Source organism: Pseudorasbora parva, chromosome 11, assembly GCF_024679245.1.
Source record: "Pseudorasbora parva isolate DD20220531a chromosome 11, ASM2467924v1, whole genome shotgun sequence".
In the NCBI taxonomy this organism is placed as follows: domain Eukaryota; kingdom Metazoa; phylum Chordata; class Actinopteri; order Cypriniformes; family Gobionidae; genus Pseudorasbora; species Pseudorasbora parva.
Window position 1 is genome coordinate 24135574 of NC_090182.1, and position 23350 is coordinate 24158923.

Below are 23350 nucleotides of genomic sequence, written 5' to 3' on the forward strand. Positions count from 1 at the left end.
TTTCTAGTAATACAAAAAATGAAAAGGAAAATGTATCAAGGGTTCCACATAAATATTAGGCAACATATTAGCATGGATTCCATAGGATCATGTGACTGAAGACTTTATTCATTATCATTTATTTATCATATAAGTATTTTTTTATCAAATAAATGCAGCCTTTGTGAGCATAAGATACTTCTTTCCAAAACATTGCTAAATCCAACCTCAAACTTTTGTGACTTATTTCTCAGTGAGACATTGCATCTTATTTTAAACTGTATCTCACAATTTTATATATTATGGCTCGGAAACAGGCTTCCATGAATTTATGGACCTGGCTGACGCATTAATTTCAACACCTTCCGATTAAACTCCTGTCTGGTAATTTGTTCCACTTTAAAAGGCCTTGACATCTGATAAACTCCCGTGTTTGCTTTGTTTTGATTGCTGTGGTAAATAATGCGAGTAGGTGTTACCAGCATTTAGACCTCATTTGTCAACATCCACAAAGACAGAGGTTGGGTGATTTGCAGGAAGAGACCATGAAAGTTCACCTCATGCTGATGAGTACGTCTCCGTTTCGGAAGATAAAGAGCAGGATGTTCTCCTGAGTGACGTCGTGAAAGTTAGCACTCTTTTCGTTGGCAAAGAAAAGATCGGGTTTCCAGAGGCATTTGAACATCTTCGGGTCAACGGTCAGCGAGTCCGACTTGAAGTCCTGAGGAAGTCGGAGCCTGGGGTCGTTCCAGCGCTGTCTCAAGAAGATGTTGACACGATAGTCCTGTAAAATACAGGCCCAAATATCCATTAAAGGGTTAGTTCACCCCAAAATTAAATTTATGTCATTAATGATTCACCCTAATGTCGTTCCACACCTGTAAGACCTCCGTTCATTTTCGGAACACAGTTTAAGATATTTTGTGTTTAGACCAAGAGATGTCTGTTCCCCCATTGAATTTATGCACTAGGTATCACAATACTCAATATAATATTGAACCGTTCAGTACAGCATTCACGGTTCAATACACGCTGGTGAATAATTTCCGGTTAATTATTTCCATTTCTCTCTGTTTGAAATATTTCTCTCAGTTTATTGCGTGCGTCTGTGAGATGCGAGCAGGTCTTTAACTGACAGCAGCGCAGCCTAGTGAACAGTCAACACGCTGTCCTTAAAGGCACAGTTCACCTCTAAAATGATTTTAATAATAAAAAAAACAAAACAAAAAACACCTTTAATACAGTATTATTATTCATTCAATGTCATACTTAAATGCTACTTTACAGCTCTGAGCTGCCACTGTAAATCTTTATATATATATTTATTTTATATTATACAATACACTGGGAATATGTTTTTTAAGTAAAGTTTTAAGTTTAAGTAAGGTTTTTCAAGGCTTTTAAGTGAAATAAAGAAAGACTATTGCAATAAAATCATTTTCTCCTTAACCCTTTTCTGTTCCTGTCGCCTAAGAATAAAATAGCAAAAAAAACGAACCGAACCGAAAAACCGTGGTTAAAAACCGAGGTATGTATTGAACCGTGGACTAACTGTATTGTTGCATCCCTAGTAGGGTTGTGCCGATAGACGATAGTATCGTGTATCGACGATAGGCAGAGAGATCGCCGAAAGCTGAAGCTGTTGGCGATTTCAAGGCGATATTTGGCTCGTTCCCCATGAATATAATAAATAAATAAAAATTATTATTAAATTAAAATATTATGATCATAGTTATTATTATTATTATTATCATCATCATTACATTAATTGTACTTATTCTGCTTAGCCTTACTATTCACATCAACATCAAAGCGCGTGGTGTTGCACTCACAGGCTACGTGCCGCATATATACTGCAAGTGCAACACCACACGCTTTTAAAATGTAAAAATGAGTTACTCTTCAGTGAAAAAAATGTTTTTTTAAAGACGAAAAAACTACATAGTTTCAGAATTTAATTGCAAGGTGATCAACCTAGCCCTATATTCACAAATTCACATAAGCCACGGCGAAAACGGCATCATCATCATCAGGCTAAAGCATTTTTTTTTTCATAAATGTACATTTATTTTATACTTATAATAACACAATAACAAATTGCTATATTATAATTATAGGCTATAGCCTATACATTTGAACAGAGCAATCAGTCAAAAAGTAAAAGCAGCTTTATTTCAAACGACTTAACGACGGAACAACAATGAACAAAAAATATTGCACTGGCCGTTAAGCTAAGATTTCTTGTTAAAGTGCAGTGAAATACTTAAATGTCAGCAGACAATGTATTTTCTAATAATGTGTTTTAGCCCTTGCCCGCTGTATGGGCTACAGAAATAAATAGTTTATTAAAATAGACAGGCTGTGACACCAGGTTGACGGTAGCCTAAAAATAATAAATAACGAAATAGGCTTTAATAAATAAAAAAACACAATGAAAGAACTCAAATAAAACGGCAAAACAATTAAATCACCTCAAATGTATCGAATGAACTTATTGCTAAAACAAACACAAGGCCAGAAACAATTAAGACAACAATTATTGTTATGCAATTCAGGTATCTATTCCCAAAAATGTTTTGTATAAAGAAAACCAGCTGGTTTGAGAAGGTTGCGGTGGGGAGTGTTGCCCGCTGCACTGAACACGCGTTCCGATGGAGCCCGTTTCACACATACTCCGTCTGCAGTGCGTGTGCGGTGCGTATTTTTTTCCGTATCCATGTTAACGGATGACAGCTGTCACACTGCACGCGGGTGCTGTCCGTCAGTTTGTTCCAGGAGCGGTGCGTCTGCAGCAGTGCACGGATCGTTTTCGTACCGAGGCTATTTTTTGCTGCGCTGCGTTGCTGCATTAAAACGACAGAACATTGTTCGCATTAAAATAAACAGGTAGGCTATTGACGCGAAAATCTAGTAATTTAACCACAGATGCGTATAACTTAAAATATAGGCCTACTCTTGTTTCAAAGTCAACACATGGCTTTTTTTCTCAAGTTAAGCAAGGAAACGAGACTGCAGGATTTCCTTTAAAAGGTTTAAAAACGAAAGAAAAGACGAGAGTCGGCTGTTTTTGAATAGCCTATTGTAAGTTTCTAATTTAAAATGTTTGTGATTTAGGCTATAACCTATGTTTAAATGTTTTGCCACTTGTGTGAGCTAAATCTAAATATGAATAAATTAATTGAATAAAATGCTGTTTATGTAGGCTAGTGACGAGCCATGTTCAGTAAAAACTTTTGGATTTTAAATAAAAAATAATGAATAAATGCTGTGTTTGTGGTATGCAACAGCGGACCAGTTGCACACGGATTGCTTCACGGATGAACCTAAATAATACAAACACAACACATCTGGTTAACTAGAAGAGCATCATTTCGATTGTTAAATAAGAGGCGATCTGGCGCTCGTTGCCGCTGTTTTCAGTGCTGCAGATTTCTCTCGTGGCTCGTGCATGTGCAGAGCACTTTAATCTAACTTTTGTATTCGTTCCGGTAAAATCACGAAACAAAATGCACAAAAACTGTCCCTGCTCTTCATGTACAATCAATGATGATATTCGGTTTTAATGAGAAAAAAATTCGAGGATTTAAAGTGTGCAAATCTATGCCTTTATTCACGTGAAAAATCTGGACACTAACGCTATATTGTGTTTAGATGCATCCCCTTATAATACGCCATAAAGTGTGTATCATATGCACACAAAAAACTGCGTAGCCTACCATTTGTAAGCCAAAGCTCATTTTGACGTATACATTCCACGAGATTGCACACTCGTACTATACGCATTTTCGTGAGACTGTCCCACCCACTTTTTAAAACAAAGTTATGCCACTGAATGCTCCGCCCCGACGCGATAAGATCGCGTATCGGCGATCTCACAGGCTGACGAGATGACGATTGGAAAATTAGGCATATCGCCCAACACTAATCCCTAGTATGCACACTATACTGTCTTTTTCCAGAAAGGTAATAAAAGCATCATCAAAGTAGTTCATATGTGACATCAGTTAGTTAGTATCTTGAAGCATCGAAAATACATTTTGGTCCAAAAATATAAAAAACTACGACTTTATTCAGCATTGTCTTCTCTTCCGTATTTGTTTTCAATCTGCAAACAAAGATTCTAATGATTATGAATCAGTGAATCGATTCAGAATTCGAATAACCAATGTCACGTATTTTCGGCAGTTTGGCAGTTTGACACATGTCGATCCGAATCATGAATCAATACGTTGATTCATAACCATTCACATTTTTGTTGGTGGATTGAAAGCAAAAACACGGAAGAGAAGACAATGCTGAATAAAGTCGTAGTTTTTGTTATTTTCGGACCAAAATGTATTTTTGTAGATTCTAACTTACCAACTGATGTCACGGAGTACTTTGATGTTTTTATTCCCTTTCTGGACATGGGCAGTATAGTGTGCACACATTCAATGGAGGGACAGAAATCTCTCAGTCTAACTATCGTAAACTGTGTTCCGAAGAACGGAGGTCTTATGGGTGTCGAACGACATTAGGGTAAGCAATTATTGAAAGAATTTTAATTTTTGGGTGAACTAACCCTTTAAACGTTTCACAAATCTGCTGAACTGAATCAAACCTAAAAAAATCAACTATTTTGTAACACCAAAAACTTGATTCTGAGTGGGTGGGCGGTAGTTAGGAAGGCTGACACCTGTCTTTGTGTTAGGTGACAGGAACAGTGAGAAGCCTTGATTTGGACACAAAAACAGCACATTAGTCCTTAGGGTGACAGAAGAGCCCAGGTGTCTTAGGCATCGTCATGACAACCAGCGTTTCTCACGACCTCTGAGTGATGTTTTAAAAAACGCTTGTCTCTGAAGTATCTAGGCTCCAATAATGGCTGGCATTGAAGTCGCACAGCTGCGACGCTCAGAGCTGCTCCTATTTACATTTCCAACTATCGCAAACATCAGAGGCGTGCGGCGGGTGCTGCAATGAGGGCTCGCGCTGTATGTGAACACCTACACTGGGGAAAACACAGGGTTCGTTAAGTCAGATTGGCCCCAGCTTCCCTGCCGGCTTGCATGAGCAAAAGTCTTTGAAGTGGCATTTTCTAGCGAAGCTTGTTTTGCTAGCACTGATACTGTAAAGACAGATGACATGCCAAATAAAATGGCCACACTCCAGCTGCACTACTGAGTCAAGTGAATTTGGTTCCTAAGTGTTTTTGTGTGTTGTCTCTGCCTGTATGATTCACATTTTGGTATGTCCTGTTTTTAGTTCAGTGCTCTGACCAGGAACATTCAGGATGTATTACACACACCATGGATGGCATTGTGTCATATTTACAAGCAGGGGCGTGGGACTGGGGGGATAAAGGGTACTGAGTAACCAGGGCCCAAGGCAGGGAAGTCCGTTTTCTATACATACACATACATGGTACGGGGGCCCAGCAAGATGGTTTGTACCCAGGGCCCAAAATTTGGTGCTACGCCCCTGTTTACAAGTGTTGTTTTGTTGGGCTTGTCCAAATGTTAATAAAGTGCTAAATAAGCTGTGGTGGGCAAAGTGGCCTGCTTCTTACTAGTTAGGTCTCTGGAGAGGTTCTGAATAGCCTTTTTGTATTTCCGTCTCATGCCACCTGTGCATATTAAGGTTAACCACAGCAGAATGATGCAACAACAAAGTGGGACCTCATTTCCAATGCCTGGTGTCACGCAATGCTCCTGTAGAACTGACTGCAAACTATATTCAACCTATGACACCATGCAGTGCTGGGCAGAAAACACAGCCCTCTGATGTCTTTCCAGGGGAAATATTTTCAGCAGAGGTGATCTGAGACACTCATGGCATGATGGGTTGTTCATGGGTGTCACTGCTCATAAAGAGCCAGACGTAAGATTGTTGGGTCTGGAGCTGATTTTTTCCCCCTGGTGTAGTGTTAACTAAACATAGTAAGCCCAAAATAAAGCACACAGTTATGAATCCAATCATCTGTCTGGTAGGAGTTTTCCCTGAAAATCAGACTTTTTTTAAACTACACTTTGTTTTTGTTGCTGTTTTACAGACGTATATGTGTTCTTTTGATCTAATTCTTGATTTCAGCATCAATGACATTGAAATTAAAAACTGAAGATGAAAATAAATAGTGGAAGTAAGAAAAGAAAACAGCAGAATACAACTGAGGAAATTATATGTCTTAATGTGGTCAAAAGTTGGACCAAAACATTTCAAAAGTCAGGCAGCATTCAAAATCTATAGGAGGAACTATATAGGAGGCAAAAAACAGTATGTGACAAAAGAAGTACAGTTCACAGTACTTGTAAAGAGTATGACCTAAAAAGTGAGCATATGATGGACACTTTACTATCCCATGAGGCAACAGGAGAGGATTTGTGAATGGCGGTGAAGCCTCACAACTGACGCTGGTATCGCATGATAATGGCAACGTTACGAATGCAGTACGTCCAGATTGCATTCATACTACACACATTCATACTATATAGAACATATGTTTTATAAGTTGAGTTGTAAATTAATTACTTATTCAAAATAAGTTTCTGTACTTAAGAGAGTATGCGTGTTCATTGTAATCATTGTGTTGTCACAAACTGTGAATAATTTATATGACAAATGCCACTTTTTAACAGATTTTTTTGTCCAACTTCTTTTGATGAACATTTCAATATTCTCAGCACTTTACAAAGAAAATGAATGATTGGAAAGAACTTGCCCTGACTGGATTTTGTCATTACATTACAGTGTAAATATGTCTGTTTTAAAACAGCAAATGTTGAGAAAATATGTAAATAATTATATACCTTTCAGAAGATGAGGTCAGTGAGATTTAAAAATAAAAAAAATGAATATATTTATTTAGCATTAAATTGTTTAATTGACAGTAAAGACTTTTATTCAAATGTATCACAGTTAACCAAAGTACGACCCACTTTATATTAGGCGGCCTTAACTACTATGTATTAACATTTAAATTAATCGTTTGATACAATGCACTTATTGTGTACATACATGTTTTTACATTGTACTTACATTTTTTAAATTAGCTGCGTGTAATTACATCTGTAATTAATGTCTGCAATTACATTTATAATTACACTGTTGACACAACCCTGCACTTAAACTTACCCATCCCACCATACCTGTCCCTAACCTTACCCATATCCACAATAACAGCAAAAGGGTGTGCAATACAATATGAGCATAGTAAGTAAAATGCAATTCTTTTTTGATTAAAAAGTACATAGTAAGGCCACCTAATATAAAGTGGGACCCAAAATGATTAAGCAACATAACTGTTTTCAACATTGATAATAATAAGAAATGTTTCTTCTATTGGCATATTTCTAAAGGATCATCTGACACTGAAGACTGGGGTAGTGATGTGTGGATGTGCATGATAGTTATACCATAGTTGTCTCTTGGATGGACCCAAAGCTGTTGATGAAAATGTTCACACGATCCTCAACAGGAATACCTGAAAACAAAACAAAAACAGTGCAGATGTCAGCACATCAATCACATCTATCAAACAAGACGCCACAAAAGTCATTCTAACATTTTTAGCAGTGCACTTTCTCACAGACTATTATGGGTAACATTAACTGTTTGGTTTATACCATGAAGCATATGTTTGCACTTTATATATACTACATGGAAAGCATGGCATTATAGGAAAATGCTCCGACTGCTTCTATTTCTATTCCCAAGATGATTATGTTGACTTTAATGACTGCCAGGACCTTTCATCTCGCTCAGATATGAAGAGCAGCTGGCTGGCCATAGAGACTAATAACACTGAATCATACAGTGAGCTCTTAACACTCAGACCACATCAAGGCCCACGTTTACACTGAATGCCAAAGAGCAGGAGGCTACAGAGGTTCTCAATCTTTACAACTTGCTTCATTATATCTGGAACGGCTGCCAACAGTAGCATAACCTAGAATTATCCATCTGCCACAATGTATATACATGCAATAAAACATGATTTGTTATTTAATAATTGTACATAAATATATTTATTTACAGGAGGGCATGCCTAGTGCAAAAATAGCAAGTGAACAAGAAAAAGCCAAATATAAGTAAACAGTACAAACAGAAGAATATATTAATACTATTTGAAGTTTGATGGTTGTGAACCTTGTGGTGTTTCAATACAGCTTGAAGATTTTTAAGTCTGAAAGTTACATGGATGCAAAAGTGTTCTGTGTGGTTGCTAGGCAGTTGCATTGTGGTTGCTATGGGGATTCTGGGTTGTTTCTAGGCTGTTGCTGAGGTAGGTGGTTTTGAGTGTTAGCTAGGCAGTTGTTAGGGGGTTCTCGATGGTTGGTAGGGCATTGGTAGGTGGTTGCTAGGCCATTCTGAGTGGTTGCTGGGCAGTATGGTGGCTTCTGGAGCATAGCTAAATAAACAGATAAAGACCATGTGACAGATAGACATGACAACCTCTTTTTAATAATAATTGTTAGGCTGTTGCTAGGTACTTAATGGCTTTTTTCTAGGTGATTGCTAGGAGATTCTGGGTTGTTGCTAGACTGATCTGAGATGTTCTGTGTTAGTGGTAAGCAGTTGCTATGGTGTTCAAGTGGTTTCTAGGTCACTGGTAAGTGGTCTCTAGTTGGTTGCTAGAGTTCTGGGTGGTAACTAGGCAGTTGTTTGGGAGTGCTAGGTGGTTGCTATAGCAAGCTGCTATATGGGGTTCGTTCTGAGTGGTGGCTAGGGTGTTTTGGGTGGCTTCTGCTAGATAGACAGATAGCTGAGATAGATGAGAGAGTGTCTTGATAATAATTATATATATTTATTAGGAGCAATTGGCTAGTACCGGACTGGAACTCATGGCATAGATTCAACATGGTGCTGGAATCATTCCTCAGAGATGTTGGTCCAAATTGACAAAATAGCAGATTGCAGATACACAGTTGCTGCATATTTTTGGCTGCACATCCATGATGTGAATCTCCCATTCCACCACATGCCAAAGGTGCTCTATTGGATTGAGACTGGTAACTGTAGAGGTCATTTGAGTTTAGTGAACTGTCATGTTCAAGAAACCTGTTTGAGATTATTTGAGTTGTGTGACATGGTGTGTTATCCTGCTTAAAGTAGCAATCAGAAGATGGGTACACTGTGGTCATAAAGAGATGGGTCAGCAACAATACTCAGGTTGGCTGTGGTGTTTAAAAGATGCTCAATTTGTACTAAGGGGCTCAATGTGTGCCAGGAAAATATCCCCCACACCATTACACCACCATCCCCAGCCTGAAAGTTGATACAAGGCAGGGTGGATATGTGCTTTCATTTTGTTTATCCCATATTCTGACCCTACCATCTGAATGTCACAGCAAATATCAAGACTTATCAGACCAGACAACATTTTTCCAATCTTCTATTGTCCAATTTTTGGTGAACATACAGGGTTTTATTGTGCGAATATTGTAGCCTCAGACAGGAGTGGAACCTGATATGGTTATCTGTTGCTGTTGACCATTTTTAAGGTTTGACTTGTTTCAAGGTCAGACTTCTTTGTTCAGCACATACCAAAGATGCTCAATTTGATTGAGATCTGTGGAAATTGGAGGCCAAGTCAACACCTCAAACTCATTGTTGTGCTTCTCGAACAATTTCTGAACTAGTTTGGTTTGTGGCAATTTGCATTATCCTGTTGGAAGAGCCATAGCCACCAGGGAATACAGTGTCCATGAAAGGGTGTACAGTACATGGTGGTGCGTGTAGGTGGTACGTGTCAAAGTAACATCTACATGGATGGCAGGACCCAAGGTTTCCCAGCAAAACATTGCCCAAAGCATCACACTGCCAGCTTGCCTTCTTCACATAGTGCATCCTGGTGCCATGGAAAAAAAAAACATGATTCAGACCAGGCCACCTTTTTCCATTGCTCCGTGGTCCAGTTCTGATGCTCACATGCCCACTGTTAGCGTTTTCTTACACCTGTATATTCTGACACCTTCATTTTAGAACCAGTATTAACTTCATGAGCAATTTGAGCTACAGTAGCTCATCTGTTTGATCACACAGGCCAGCCTTTGCTCCCCACATGCATCAATGAGACTTGGCCAACCATGACCCTGTCACCAGTTCTCCACTGTTCCTTACTTTGACTACTTTTGATAGATACTGACCACTGCAGACTGGGAACACCCCACAAGAGCTGCAGTTTTGGAGATGCTCTGACTCAGTCATCTAGCCCACAATTTGGCCCTTGTCAAAAACTCCTTACACTTGCCCATTTTTCCTCCTCCTAACACATCAACTTTGAGGATAAAAAGTTTACTTGCTGCCTAATATTGGGGATAGTGGGTATAGTTGTAACACGGGGAGAGTTGAAACACTACCAATTCCACAAATCACGGATAAGATAGGAGTCAAATGACAGTTTCAGTTTCCGCAGGATTCCTTTATGATCTCACTTGGAGGTTTTCCAGTCTGTGTTGCTACCTCTCCTGAAGATACAGAAGAAAATCTAATTCTGAGGTAAGAAAGATGATAAAATAACAAGATAATATATTTTTTAGTACTTGTTTATTACTTGTTTAGTACTGCCGTTATAGATAATAAGTTATTTTAGGTCAAGGTGTAGTTTCTCTAGTAAAGATTGGTTTTATCAACCTCCTGCTAGATCTAAAGCACCATGCTAATACAGCTAGCTAAACAATGGGTGGAAGTGGCAGGGTAGTTAGCAATGTGTTTTAAAACAACCACCCATTTACATACAAGTAAGCTTTTTTTGTGATTTTAACACACACACAAACACACACACACACACACACACACACACACACACACACACACACACACACACACACACATGCACAAACAAATGCACACGTGCATGAACAAACACAAACACACACACACACACACACACACACACACACACACACACACACACACACACACACACACACACACACACACACACACACACACACACAAACAAATGCACACGTGCATGAACAAGCACACACAATATGTACATACACTCCCCATACTCACACATATTTTATTGTTGCAGCCATTCATATAATAATAAAACTGTTGTTGTGGCATCACTTGGAGTACCCATAGTTTTTGTGCATTTTGTCTTCCCATTACAAATTACCCCAGAATGTGTAGTAGGGTAAAAAAAGACCAATTTGTATTTGTCATTGTCTCACAAAGTCTTTGATATAGTTGGAGAAATTTAAATGGCTGCCATTTTTAATAGAAAAATGTGGGTACTTTTGTAGCTAAAAAAGGGTAGTTTTAGGTGCTGAAGAAAAAAGTGTTAGAACCATACCCAGTCTCTCCTATCCCACCCATAAACAGGTGCCAAGAGGAAGGGATATATACAGTATATACAAGGGTAGTTGAAGTAGCCTATTGACCTTTGAAGTTGGGTCGAATTCTTGGGTCATAGGTGACCAAAAGTCTATTAAGGATGTTGCTGGTGGTGTTTGCTGGAACCCGTGCCAGGTCCTCTGATGACAACTGCCTAAAGGGACCAAAGACAAAGAGTGTTAGGGTGCAGTCATTAACAGCAACAAAACAATATCATGTTTAAAAATTCCGTCATCTGTTTATTAAAATGTAATTTCATTTTTGTGAAGGACAGCATTTTCAAATCAAAGTCATCATACATAGTTACATACAACCAAGTTACTTAATTTGCAACAGTAAGTACACAGACATTAGAGCAAATTAGCTTATTAGTTTCTATGGTTCCATGTAGACTACTCAGAAAGTAAACATAAAGTATACCATAATACAGAAAACATAAAAATAAAATATACACTTACGACGGACAGTAAACCTGTTTTCCTTTCTTCTTTCCTTTCTTAGCTGATTTTTCTTTGGTAAATCCTCCTTCCATCCAGAGACAGATGATAAGCAACAAGAAAATCACCTTTAGAGCCTTCATGTTACAGCAACTTAACTTAGCCTGGAAGAAAAAACAACACATACAGTAAGAACGAATAATGCAGTAAAAACATTTTAAATTGCATATCATGACACTAGTCACTGTCGAGAAAATTGCATTTGAACATTGTCACAATTGTACAGTTAGAAAACTCTATTCTGATATTATTGTCTTTGTTCAAAGACATTTTATAAGCAGAGCACTAATATTCCCAGGCTTTTAATGGATAACAACGTCCTCTCTCAGAGGACACACATGCTGTCTTAGAGACTGATGGCCTGTTGGCTCAGGAAGTGTGGTTCTGTTGTATCCGTGACCGCTTTAAAAATGGTTATGGGTGTCTGTCACTGTGGGTGGTCTGACAATGGGTTCCTACAGTAAAGCACATTGTTTCCACAAATTATATAGCACAATTAATGAATTTACTATCAAAACTTAGCAATATTGCCCCATGTAAACAGTGCTTTACAGATACATAACCATAATTGGTATCCTTGCATGTACATCAAAAAAAAAAAAAAAGTCCAAGATTGATGAATTACAAATAACTAAATATAAAATACCATTGCGAGGACACAGTTAGTATGCCTAGTTTGAATGTCAAACACTGACCTATTCAACAATACACACACATGTACAGTCCTGTTGTAAAACACAACCATCGATGAGTGCCCAAAATGTAGAGGAGAGGAAGCAACTGGAAAAAACAGCAAGAGGAATTCCCCCTCTGAGGAACGCTGCAAGAAAACTCCCCTGTCTAGACTCTTCCACCCTCCACCTCTGGAGGCCTGATTCTACGCCAGTGCATTGATCATCATCTTAAATGAAACAGGCCAGTGTTCACGCACACTCCTCCAATCTCTCACTCATTCCATCACTATTATTATCACCAGATGCTTGTGTGTCTCCTTCACATCTCTCCAGATCTCTCAATCTCTTTCTTGCTTTCATTCCCTTTCTTTTTCCTGATTCAGCGGTCATGGCAATTTGAGTTTAATGGTCCTCCTTGGAAAGACACACACAAACTCTGACTGCAGGGCTACATATGAAGTACAGAAATTCAAGTAGTGGGATATAATGTTTTACTATGGAAGGCAATTTAAGGGAAGGAGAGACATGGTTTTGCTTTATTTCCACAATAGACTAAATCTATGTAAACTTGACCCTTATTCAATTGAAACAACCCTCCTTTTTTTGGCTGTGTGCCCTTCGTAAGTCTGACTGCTTCATTCACAGCTTAAAAAAATCATTCTGTCCCACTTGTTCACATGATGCTCATTTTTCATATCATGATCTCTGACCTACAACAAAGATCTAGTATCCTGAGGAAAAGCAGATAAATTATGTATAAGGTGGAAAATATATTTTATGTTCAGTAGGCCTATATTAATTTAGGCCTACTGTACTTCACAAAATATGCTACAAAATCAGAACGTTTAAACCAACTATTAATCATTATTATGAAGGTTCCATATAGTAATAGCATAAAAACGTTTGTAAAAATACAAATTTAATTAAAATATAAAATTATTGTATAATAATATGTACAATACGATAGTAATATAATGGTAAGTAATAAAAAATATAATAGTGAAAAAATAAAACTGCAACTATATTCCTATTAAATAAAATTACAAAACATACAGATATAGAAATACAATTGCCCACTTAAATAATTAACACACACACACACACACACACACACACACTACATTAAGGTTATAATTTTTCAGTAATAAAATACAATCAGGCCCGCATTACATAATTTTAGCCTAAGAGATAATAACCATATTGGCAAATATCATCAAAATCTCACATTGTGCCTATATTTTATGTTGATGCAAATGCTTAAAGGTATAACAACGACCTGTGGATGCTTTGAGCATCAAGTTGAAGAAGTTGCATTCGGGCGTGATGGAAAATAAAGCAGGTTACAGCAGCATATGGGGAACAGGGAAAACATAGCAACAGCATCCTCCATGACGACGAGGGGGTTGGGATGATGATGATGAGGGAAATACAACACAGAATGACAGCAAATACGCGCGTCGCACCTCCCCCCATTCATCATACACATTTAAAACGCCAGATCGCGCTTTCTTTATAATATTATTTGTGGTTTCACTCACCATTTCAATATAGTAACGGTTGTTGTTCCACAGATTCGATCCAGTGGGGCTGACAGTGCAATCGGTCGTTAAAGAGCCTTTAAGACCAGTCGCCGTCAAAATCGTTCCATCGGTCAGCGCGAATCATCGTTCATTACGACGGCGTTTCCCGGCTGTTTTTCTTATCTTTTTTTCAGTTCTAATATCCTGAACAGAAGCTATATTCCCGCTGTCCTATTGCATTGGTAAAGGGTTGCCAAGATGGAGCCTTGTGTGTGCACCTGTCATGCAACATGCGCAGTAGCAGGCTGTACAAGGACAGACTTAATCACACAGCTTCTTCAGCATCACTGGAATGCAAGGCCATCACACTTGCTCTGCCATTTCAGCACAAGTCGACCCCCGAAAATGATTATCACACATTCTGTACTGTGTCTATAGTGCTTGAAATTGTGCTTCTGTAACCAAAAAAAAGGAGAAAACAACAGAAAGAATGCATGCAAAAAATTTATTGAACACAGGGATGTTTGTAAAAAGGAATAAATGCAAAAATGCAATAAATAAAAATAATTTAAACAAAAAAAAATGTAAATAATTTAAAGCTTAATACTGCATGCTATACATGTTCCTAGCAGAATGAATGGTGCCTTTTTACGCTTAAACCAGAGTATTAAAGTAACAAGCAAAGTAAAACACAAGTGTGCCAGCCAACAGACACAAGGTGTGGATGTCTGTATTTTTAAGCTCATCGAGACGTACGTAGAGGTCGAAGGAAACGGCTGCCCCGGGTGGAATGTAGCCATCAGGTACAGTCCCAAACTGAGGCTAAATACATTCATTCTCTCTGAGCGAAGTCAAACGCTACTTCCTCAAAAGACAGCACAAACATTAAGATGTGTACCAAAAGCAAAGCTCAGACACATTTCTCTCCCATGCAGATACTCTAAGGGTCTTGTGTGAATGGTGTTTGGATTAAGTGAGAATGAAAACATAGACATTCACAAATTTCCACAGGGCACTCGGGTGTTTAACAGAGGTCCAAAGACCTCAGGCTATGTTCATATGAATTATACGCAATACTATACCTCCTTCATCAGCTTTGTCAGGACAATGGACGTCTTAGTCTCTGCTTTTTATTGTAGCTGAGTAGAACGTATTAATAATGTGTGCGCATAAACTAAATTACTGATTAATACCGGTTGAATTAAAACCCCAACAATAAATGACCAAGAACAAAGGGAGTCTTGTTTTCAGAAAACGTTCAATGTTTGGCCAAGAGCCACCTTGCTGATGGACAATGCAGCACCGGTCCAAAAATATGTCAGTGCATTCTAGCAAATCGAATGTGGTATTATATCTGGCATGCAGACTCCACTTCGCTATCAGTCTCCACACACCCCTGTGCAGACACATTCTTCGTTTAAAATGAAAATAAAAGCAGTCATGGGTTGAAGGTATCACTTGGCTTTCTCAAAGAAACTTATTTTTGCTGTATGATGGTGTGTAGCTCTCAAGAGGTGACTGACAAGCATTCCAGGAAGACCCTGATGGAGAATAACTGGGACTCAGGATTATTCATCACATCCAGTATGGCCACATGACATCTAAGAAACTGAATGACAAAAGAAACTAGTTTGTACTGTCACATTGCAGGCAGAAAGGAGGTTGTATAGAGAAGTGAAACAGTCTTCCAATTGTTTTACCTATAAAGTAAATTGTGACTTTAAAAAAGTTAGTGTTGACTTGACTGAGAAATGTAAGAAACGACAGGAAGTTTATTAATAAATCTGTATATCACAGATATATGTCTCACTTTTCCCTGACAATGTCTATTTCAAGGATTTACACTGATTCTCTTGCCAAAAAGCTGTGCTAGGAGCATGACTCATCCTATATAGGCTCTCACTCATTTACTTTACAACATCTTTATCTGATAAAATCTATCAAGTTTATCTGTCAAGTGAAGTATGGAGTGTGATAATTCCCTAGGTCATAATTGCAGCTTAACAAGAGATTGTTTTAACTTTTACATTGTCTTTTTATGTCTCTTGGAACAGACCCAAGTGAATCAAAGTGAGCAGGTCAATACCCTTTTTTTCTCATTGGAACAGGACCAAATCACTGACTGAAGCGATTTACAAGGAGAGAATTTACTCACCTGACAAATTACATGGAACTTTAACAGCTACAAATGTTCAGTACAGTACAAATAGAGATCAGATGTAAGAACTAAATATATATGGTTTTACTGTGACGGCTATGTCTGTACACTGAAAACATTTTTTTGTTGGATTTACATGATCTAATTGTGTACATCAGTCCCACATGATTCAATTAAGTTAAATAAACATAATTTGTTAATAAAACTTGAAAATCTTGGAAAGAATACCAAATTAGGTAGTTTCAAAGTTAATTTTATATGGCTCCCTGACATGATTCAGATATTCAGTTTCATATATTCATTCATCCAATTCAATATCATATATTTGAATGTTAAACAACTGAATTATAATACTGCACTAGCTAGTTGACAAACTTTTAGCTGGCAATAGTTCACATTCATCTTAAATGCTAAGCAATGCAAAACCATTATAACAGTTGTTTAGTCCACAGCCTAAATGCTCTCTTCTCCACAAAGGTAACCTGTAATTTAAATTATTCTAATAATTCCAACATAATTGAATATTACACTGTTAAACACAATGAAGTCTCCCCCTTTCTCATCTTGCTCAAAAATACATAAAATAAAACTTTTACATATAAAATAACATTTATTCTCCGTCGATTTAGCCCTATGCAAAGCATGCTGGGAAGTAAGCCTCACCCAGTTTCAGTTAATGCAACACAAATCATTCGTGTAACACAACACAAACGGATTAAGTAAACTTCAATTTGACTTATATTTAAGTGGATTGAACACAATCAAATTAAGTTAGGACAAAATGTATAGCAAATATGTTGCTTTTAGCTCATTTTATTTAAGCAATTTGAACAGGCTGTAAAACTCATTTCTTTTAAGCCAAAATACCTTAAATATTTTTCAAAAACTATAACTTGAAAATGCAAAGCAAATGCAAAAGCTCATAACAAAATGACTCAAATTGAAACCAAAATATAAAAGATCATTCAAAACATTATAAATACTATAATAGTATGAACAATACTGAATTTGACAGCAAATCATCAGCGTGTGATTGTAATGTCCTTTACTGATGATGCAAATCAATCTGTTTATCATTATTCGTGATAAAAAAACTTCTCCCATACATTAGTTTCCATACCCATTAGTCTATTTGGCAGAGAAAATAAAACACACTCTTTTGTTTGGTATCACTTAAAGGGTTAGTTCACCCAAAAATGAAATTGATGTCATTAATGACTCACCCTAACCCAGAGCATATGCAGTCTATGCACACTGCACTGTCCATGTCCAGAAAGGGACTAAAAACATTATCAAATTAGTCCATATGTGACATCAGTTGGTTGATTAGAATCTTTTGAAGCATCAAAAATACATTTTGGTCCAAAAATAACAAAAACTACAACTTTATTCAGCATCAGTCTTCTCTTCCGCGTTTGTTTTCAAACCTCAAATAAAGATTCAAACGGCCATGAATCATGCTCTGGGACTAAAACATAAAATATCTTAAACTGTGTTCTGCAGATGAACAGAGGTCTTACGGGTGTGGAACTGTCTCATAAATTGTGTGGACAAAGCCAATGCTCATCCACAAACCTAAACTCGCATCTAAGGGTGCTTTCACACCTGCCTCATTTAGTTCGGTTGAATCGTACTAGAGTTTGTTTTCCCGTTTGATGCGGTTCGTTTGGTCAGGTGTGAAAGCAGCAGTCGCGCTTGGGTGCGCACCAAAAGCGGACCAAAGAGGCGTACTTAGACCTCCTTGATGAGGTGGTCTCGGTACACTTTCAAACGAACTCTGGAGCGGTTCATTTGTGGTGAGAACGTGATTCGACCTTGAACAGAACCAACTGCAAAAGTACTCATCATTTTTGGACTAAACGTGCTGCCGTAGTCAGCTGCGTTGACATTATGCGCATGACATTACCTGATAGATCGTTGGCAATATTTTCGGAAGATGAGCATGTCAGAGTTAAGAATAATTTGCCTAATGCACGCCTCCGCTTGAAGTAACGAGTGATGCATGCTCGCATTCGCTGTGCATTAGAACGTTTTTCAACGTCTCAACGTCTCAGTACCCGCTCCATTATAGAAATGTTTTGTTTGCGTACTGTGTTAAATACACACAATGTAGTAGATTACAGGAACAAAAACCAGCCCACGCAATCATCTCTCCACAGGTGTGTAATCTAGTTTGCTGACTTTTTTCATAGACTGTAAAAAAAATACACAGAAAATACACCCACACGTAAATTCTGACGAATCGAAAAGCAGTTTAGGAAATACGCCAGGGCCAATGAGTGATGTGGATGTTGTCATGTGCCTGCATTTTGGTTTGTTTCAACTGGTTTAGACCAAAACAATCAGTGTGGTGTGAAAAGGAAACAAAAAAGCTGAAAAATGCAATAATGTATGATTGTTTGCCCTTGGTTCGGACCAAATGAACTGAACTAGAGATGTGAAAGCACCCTAAGCACACTACATGTTTCTATAGTAACCGGAGCCACAGTGACGAATCAACAATTGGTTCTTTCATTTAGAAGGCGGGACTTATTCGCCATATTGGGTGTTGCACTTTCTCCCATTCATAAGTAATCGAAGTGCACCGTCTTCCTATACAGTCTTTGTATTAATGAATATTAACTCAATATTAATGAAATAAACTCAGCAAAAACAATGGTATGACTGCTGTGTATTTATTTACTAGTCTGCAATTCACTGTGTTTATCTGCTGAGAGATTAACCCATCAGAAAAAGATGAAATGTTGTTGGAATAAAGTGTTAAGCAACACTTTACTCAGCAAACAACTGCAGCTGAGATCTTTGGCTGACCAATCAGATGAAAGGGGTGTTTCATTACATCCTTAGTGTGGAGATCGAATATTCAAGCTGTTTATGAATTTATTTCTACCCCAAAACAAAAAATGAAAAATCGAGCTTAATTCATGTTTTTTCATTGCTGTTTTTTTTTTTTTTTTTTTTTTAATAATATTGAGAATATGTTCTCAATTTTTTTTACTTTCACTATTAAATAAAAAAAGGACTGAACGAATGATACACAGATTCAATTCACTCCCCAATCTTACGTGCCACATCCTGCATGATGAATACTGCACTGGACTGAAGGTGACACAACGTTTGTTTCATGTAGTTTCCTCTATGACCTCATTGCAAATAAACAAAGATTATGTTTTTGCTAATGCTACTGCCAGATGCTAACTCAGTGTTTGCTGGCCAGACAGGCATTGGCCGCAGTGACCTCTTCATCCAATCCACAAATATCAGCCTATTTTTGTAATTTCACTGTTTATCTACTGTAGATTCAATATCAAAGTGACTCACAGGACCACCATGAAAGCATAAAACACTATAGTGTCTCGAACAAGGCAAAATAGCAATCTACTGAAACCCCTCCCCCATATACAGACAGAGGGAGAGATTCTTTCTGGCAGAGGTGCTGACATCTGCTGTAGGTTTTGGGATGGAATATGATACTCTCCCATAGTCTGCACATGACCTCCAGTCTGGCAGCACCACATACTGCACCTTTCCATTTTCTGTTGCTGGGGATCCATACACAATATTTCCTGCATGCCTAGAGGTAAATACTTCTACAGAAAAAGCTAGAATAAAGGGCTATACTGTACCCTATTACTGTACCATGTAGGCCTCTTCCTGTGCTTTTGCTGCCCTTACTCTGTCAAAATGAATGTTTCAAAATGAATTTTCTTTGTCCAAAAGACCATAAACAAACAACAATATTGCAACAATAAAATAGCAAACATAGAAATATGATCAGGTCAGCTAGATTGAGATCTTCAGCTTCCACATGCTCCTGGTTTCAGTTTTTTTTCCCCTTTCCCTCTGTAGTGGTCTGGGCCTGAAAGTGAATTGCTCTGCCATTGCATCATTTGTCTGGGAGAATCATTTCAATGTGTGCCCTTCTCTGATTGTTTAGTCTGCCATATAAATCTACACCTAACAGGCACGTAAGGAACACGTTGACAACAGGGAGATGAGATTAACCACATGAAAAGACCGCCATGGGTTGATGCTTTGAGAAGAGAGAAGGAAATAACTTACACAAGGGGAGTAAGTGCACTGTGTGCAACTTTGATTTGACAAATTAAGAGGTCTTTAGCATTTCCCTTAGGATGCTTTAGGCATTGTTCTGACTTCACAATGATGAAATGCCAAACAAAATGATGAAAAGATTTAGACATGAGGACCGACGCAGGCCACAACTTGTGATAATAATAGTGTTAGGCCTTGTTCCAAATGGTCACACCCGTTCAGGAAGCCTTTCCATAAACATATGAAGCAGTCATGAACTGATGATTAATGCATCTTCAAGACCATTTGCAGTGCAACCTTAAGTCGGCCAACCAACAGTACAAATGAGAAAATATATATATTTTTTTATAAAATATAAAATTTATTATATATATATATATATATATATATATATATATATATATATATATATATATATATATATATATATATATATATATATATATATATATATATATATATAATTATTATTATTATTTTATTTTTTTATGTTTTAGTATCGGTATCCTATTTCCTGTACTTCCAGGGTGTGTACTGATGACTTCCCGTCCGCTTGATGAAGTATAAGCATACAGGTGTGTAGGATGTTGCCATTGTAATAACTGAAGATAATTGATATAATTTAACCACAATTACGAACAACTTTCTTGTGATATTTAACACAGATCTCCCTAGTTCCTGCATCATCTTTTTTTATTATAATTTTTTTCCATAAATCTGACAGCTCGAGCCGTCTCTCATGTATTCCCAGAAAATATGCATATTTGTACATGGGCTCTTGTTTTGCCAATATTCAAAACCAGCTCAGTAGTAATCACTGTAAGTTAGGTCTTTAACGCTGTAGGCTATATTCCGTTTCATCCTAGCGCATATTTATTTATGACCTAATGGTTTTTTATTTATTTTAAATTTATTTTTTGTAAATCAGTAATCGACACATATTTTGTATTTTCTTATATTTATGTATTTATGTAACACATTTATTTATTTATTTATTTATTTATTTATTTCCTTATGAACAGTTAGGCTAAGAGCACCACCTAAATAATTTTGACATAGCCCAATAAAATGTATACACAATTTTTAATTAAGAAATCTAAAACATGTTAATCATATATGATAGGCTATAGGCTAAGTACTTTTAATGTACTCTTGAACAGTTTATCGATCCATAATAAACATGCTCTCTCTCTCTCTCTCTCTCTCTCTCTCTCTCTCTCTCTCTCTCTCTCTCTCTCTCTCTCTCTCTCTCTCTCTCTCTCTCTCTCTCTCTCTCTCTCTCTCTCTCTCTCTCTCTCTCACACACACACACACACACACACACACACACACACACACACACACACACACACACATATACTTGTGTAGCGCTGGAAATGTGAGAAATATATTTCACTCCAAAGCGACTGCAGCGGCAGCACCAGCACCAGCCTGTGAATGGTCCCCGCCTCTCCGGGGAGTTTCCTCCACGGGGAACTTTTACTTTATGTGCAGCACCTGTTGTGTCGCCAGTCGGCCGCTCGCTAAACACTAGGAACCACCTCAGGACTTCATTTCCTTCTGAAAGTTGGACGCGCAAATCTACAAGTGGCGTTTTACCCAGTGTCGGTCGCGTTACTCGAAAGGACTAATAGTGTTTGCAAGGAACAGGTCTAACATTTTGCAAACCGACAAAAGTAGGCTATGTTCCGCGTGTAAGTAGATCTTAAATTTACAGCAGTGCACGTCTCCAACTATCCTCTCGAACACTCGTGTTCAGGCGAACAGGTGTGCGCTCACCAAGTTAACAGCAATTAATACTCTTTGCTCAGATGCGTCTCGGGAAACTTTCCACAAAGAAGTAAGAAACTCTGCCCGGTCAGGATTATGTGGACTTTACTTTACGCGTGCCTCTTACAGATGTGTCCAAAGTTGGATACGCGTCCCACGAACATTATTTCTGCATGGTGATTGAAACAACACATACTAAGTGCCTATAAGCACCGACAGCCACCATTAATCCAAATGATTCCATTGCTTCTCTTGATTCTTGTATCGTCTCTTCATCAGCATGAGTCGGTGGCGGAATCAAGTCACATCAGTAAGATTCACCACGCCAGCACTAAAGAGCAAAATGGTAAGTTCTGAGAGTCATCGCATGATCTTTTTCTCTAGTTGGGGTGCGTGAGATTTCTGATAATGCTTTACAACTAAACGCAGTTTTTACCATTATGAATGGCCATGGCAGGCTTTTTTGACATGTATTCCTTAGAACTTTTTTTTTTTTAACCAAAAAAATATAGCTTGTAAAATAAGAAATGTTATTCATATGTAGTACCAGTGCCTAATATGTATGTACTAGTAAAGGTGGAATACATCCTAATAACTATTGGTGTAGTACTAGTAAAACTATGTAAAACAGTAACAATTAGAGAAAACAATGATAGTTGATATCTAACCCATATCCTCAGAAAAAAGTTAAAACGGAGACTGTTAACAAAGTAACATATTGATGTCTGATGAATAATTAGCCTACCAATCAATCAAGCCTATATTTAGTTGAGTAGAATAGATTCAGGTTGATTGGGACACACACACACACACACACACACACACACACACACACACACACACACACACAAACATCTCCATGGCAAAAAGTGTCCAGATCACCCTGAATTTACTCTACTTGTCAACAATGTAATAAGTAACAGCACTACTATCCAATAAATAGTTGGTGAAATTTAAAAAGTTATACAAGTCACTATTGGATTACCTATTAATGTAACAAAATAGCAAACATAGATTAAAGTTAGTTAAAATGATTACATGTTAATACAGCTTGCCATAATGTCTACAATTTATGGGGTTCACACAGCATTATGCTTAGTAGGAAGTGAAGTTACCTTTGGCTTTCATGTGCATGAAACACACATCTGTATGTGTATTTAAGAGGGGAAAAAAATCTCTGGGTAACCGGGTCCCCTGGGAGGGATTTCTCTCTGATCGCAGAAAGACTCCATTCATGAAGCTTGGGGTGCCCTGGGGCCATGCAATTTGCTTTACTCTTAATCCCACCAAAACTCACAGGTGAACTAAAAAAAAAAAAAAAAATCTGAATGATTGAAAAAAATGAAATAAAGCAAAAGTTTCCATTTAACTTTGCTC

At 37.7% G+C, this 23350-nt stretch overlaps 2 protein-coding genes across 3 annotated transcripts in view; one reads left to right on the top strand and one right to left on the bottom strand.

Moving 5' to 3' along the window:
• The window catches only part of glrbb (glycine receptor, beta b), a 29153-nt gene extending 14783 nt beyond the window's left edge, over positions 1–14370 (bottom strand). Inside the window, exons 1-5 of the mRNA XM_067457463.1 lie at positions 14011–14370; positions 11760–11902; positions 11349–11455; positions 7371–7438; positions 537–763 (exon numbers count right to left, since the gene is read on the bottom strand). Coding sequence (XP_067313564.1) covers positions 537–763; positions 7371–7438; positions 11349–11455; positions 11760–11902; positions 14011–14013 — 548 coding nt within the window. The 5' untranslated portion in view covers positions 14014–14370. The remainder of the gene's footprint in view (positions 1–536; positions 764–7370; positions 7439–11348; positions 11456–11759; positions 11903–14010) is intronic.
• Positions 14371–21621: 7251 nt separating this feature from the next.
• Positions 21622–23350, top strand: part of pdgfc (platelet derived growth factor c) — a 69323-nt gene continuing 67594 nt past the window's right edge. The window contains exons 1-2 of one of the 2 annotated variants that reach the window (XM_067457466.1): positions 21622–22149; positions 22253–22319. In XM_067457466.1, the coding sequence (XP_067313567.1) occupies positions 22147–22149; positions 22253–22319 (70 nt within the window). In that variant the 5' untranslated portion in view covers positions 21622–22146. Of the gene's footprint in view, positions 22320–23350 lie in introns of both variants that reach the window. The other variant, XM_067457465.1, reaches the window with a different exon arrangement.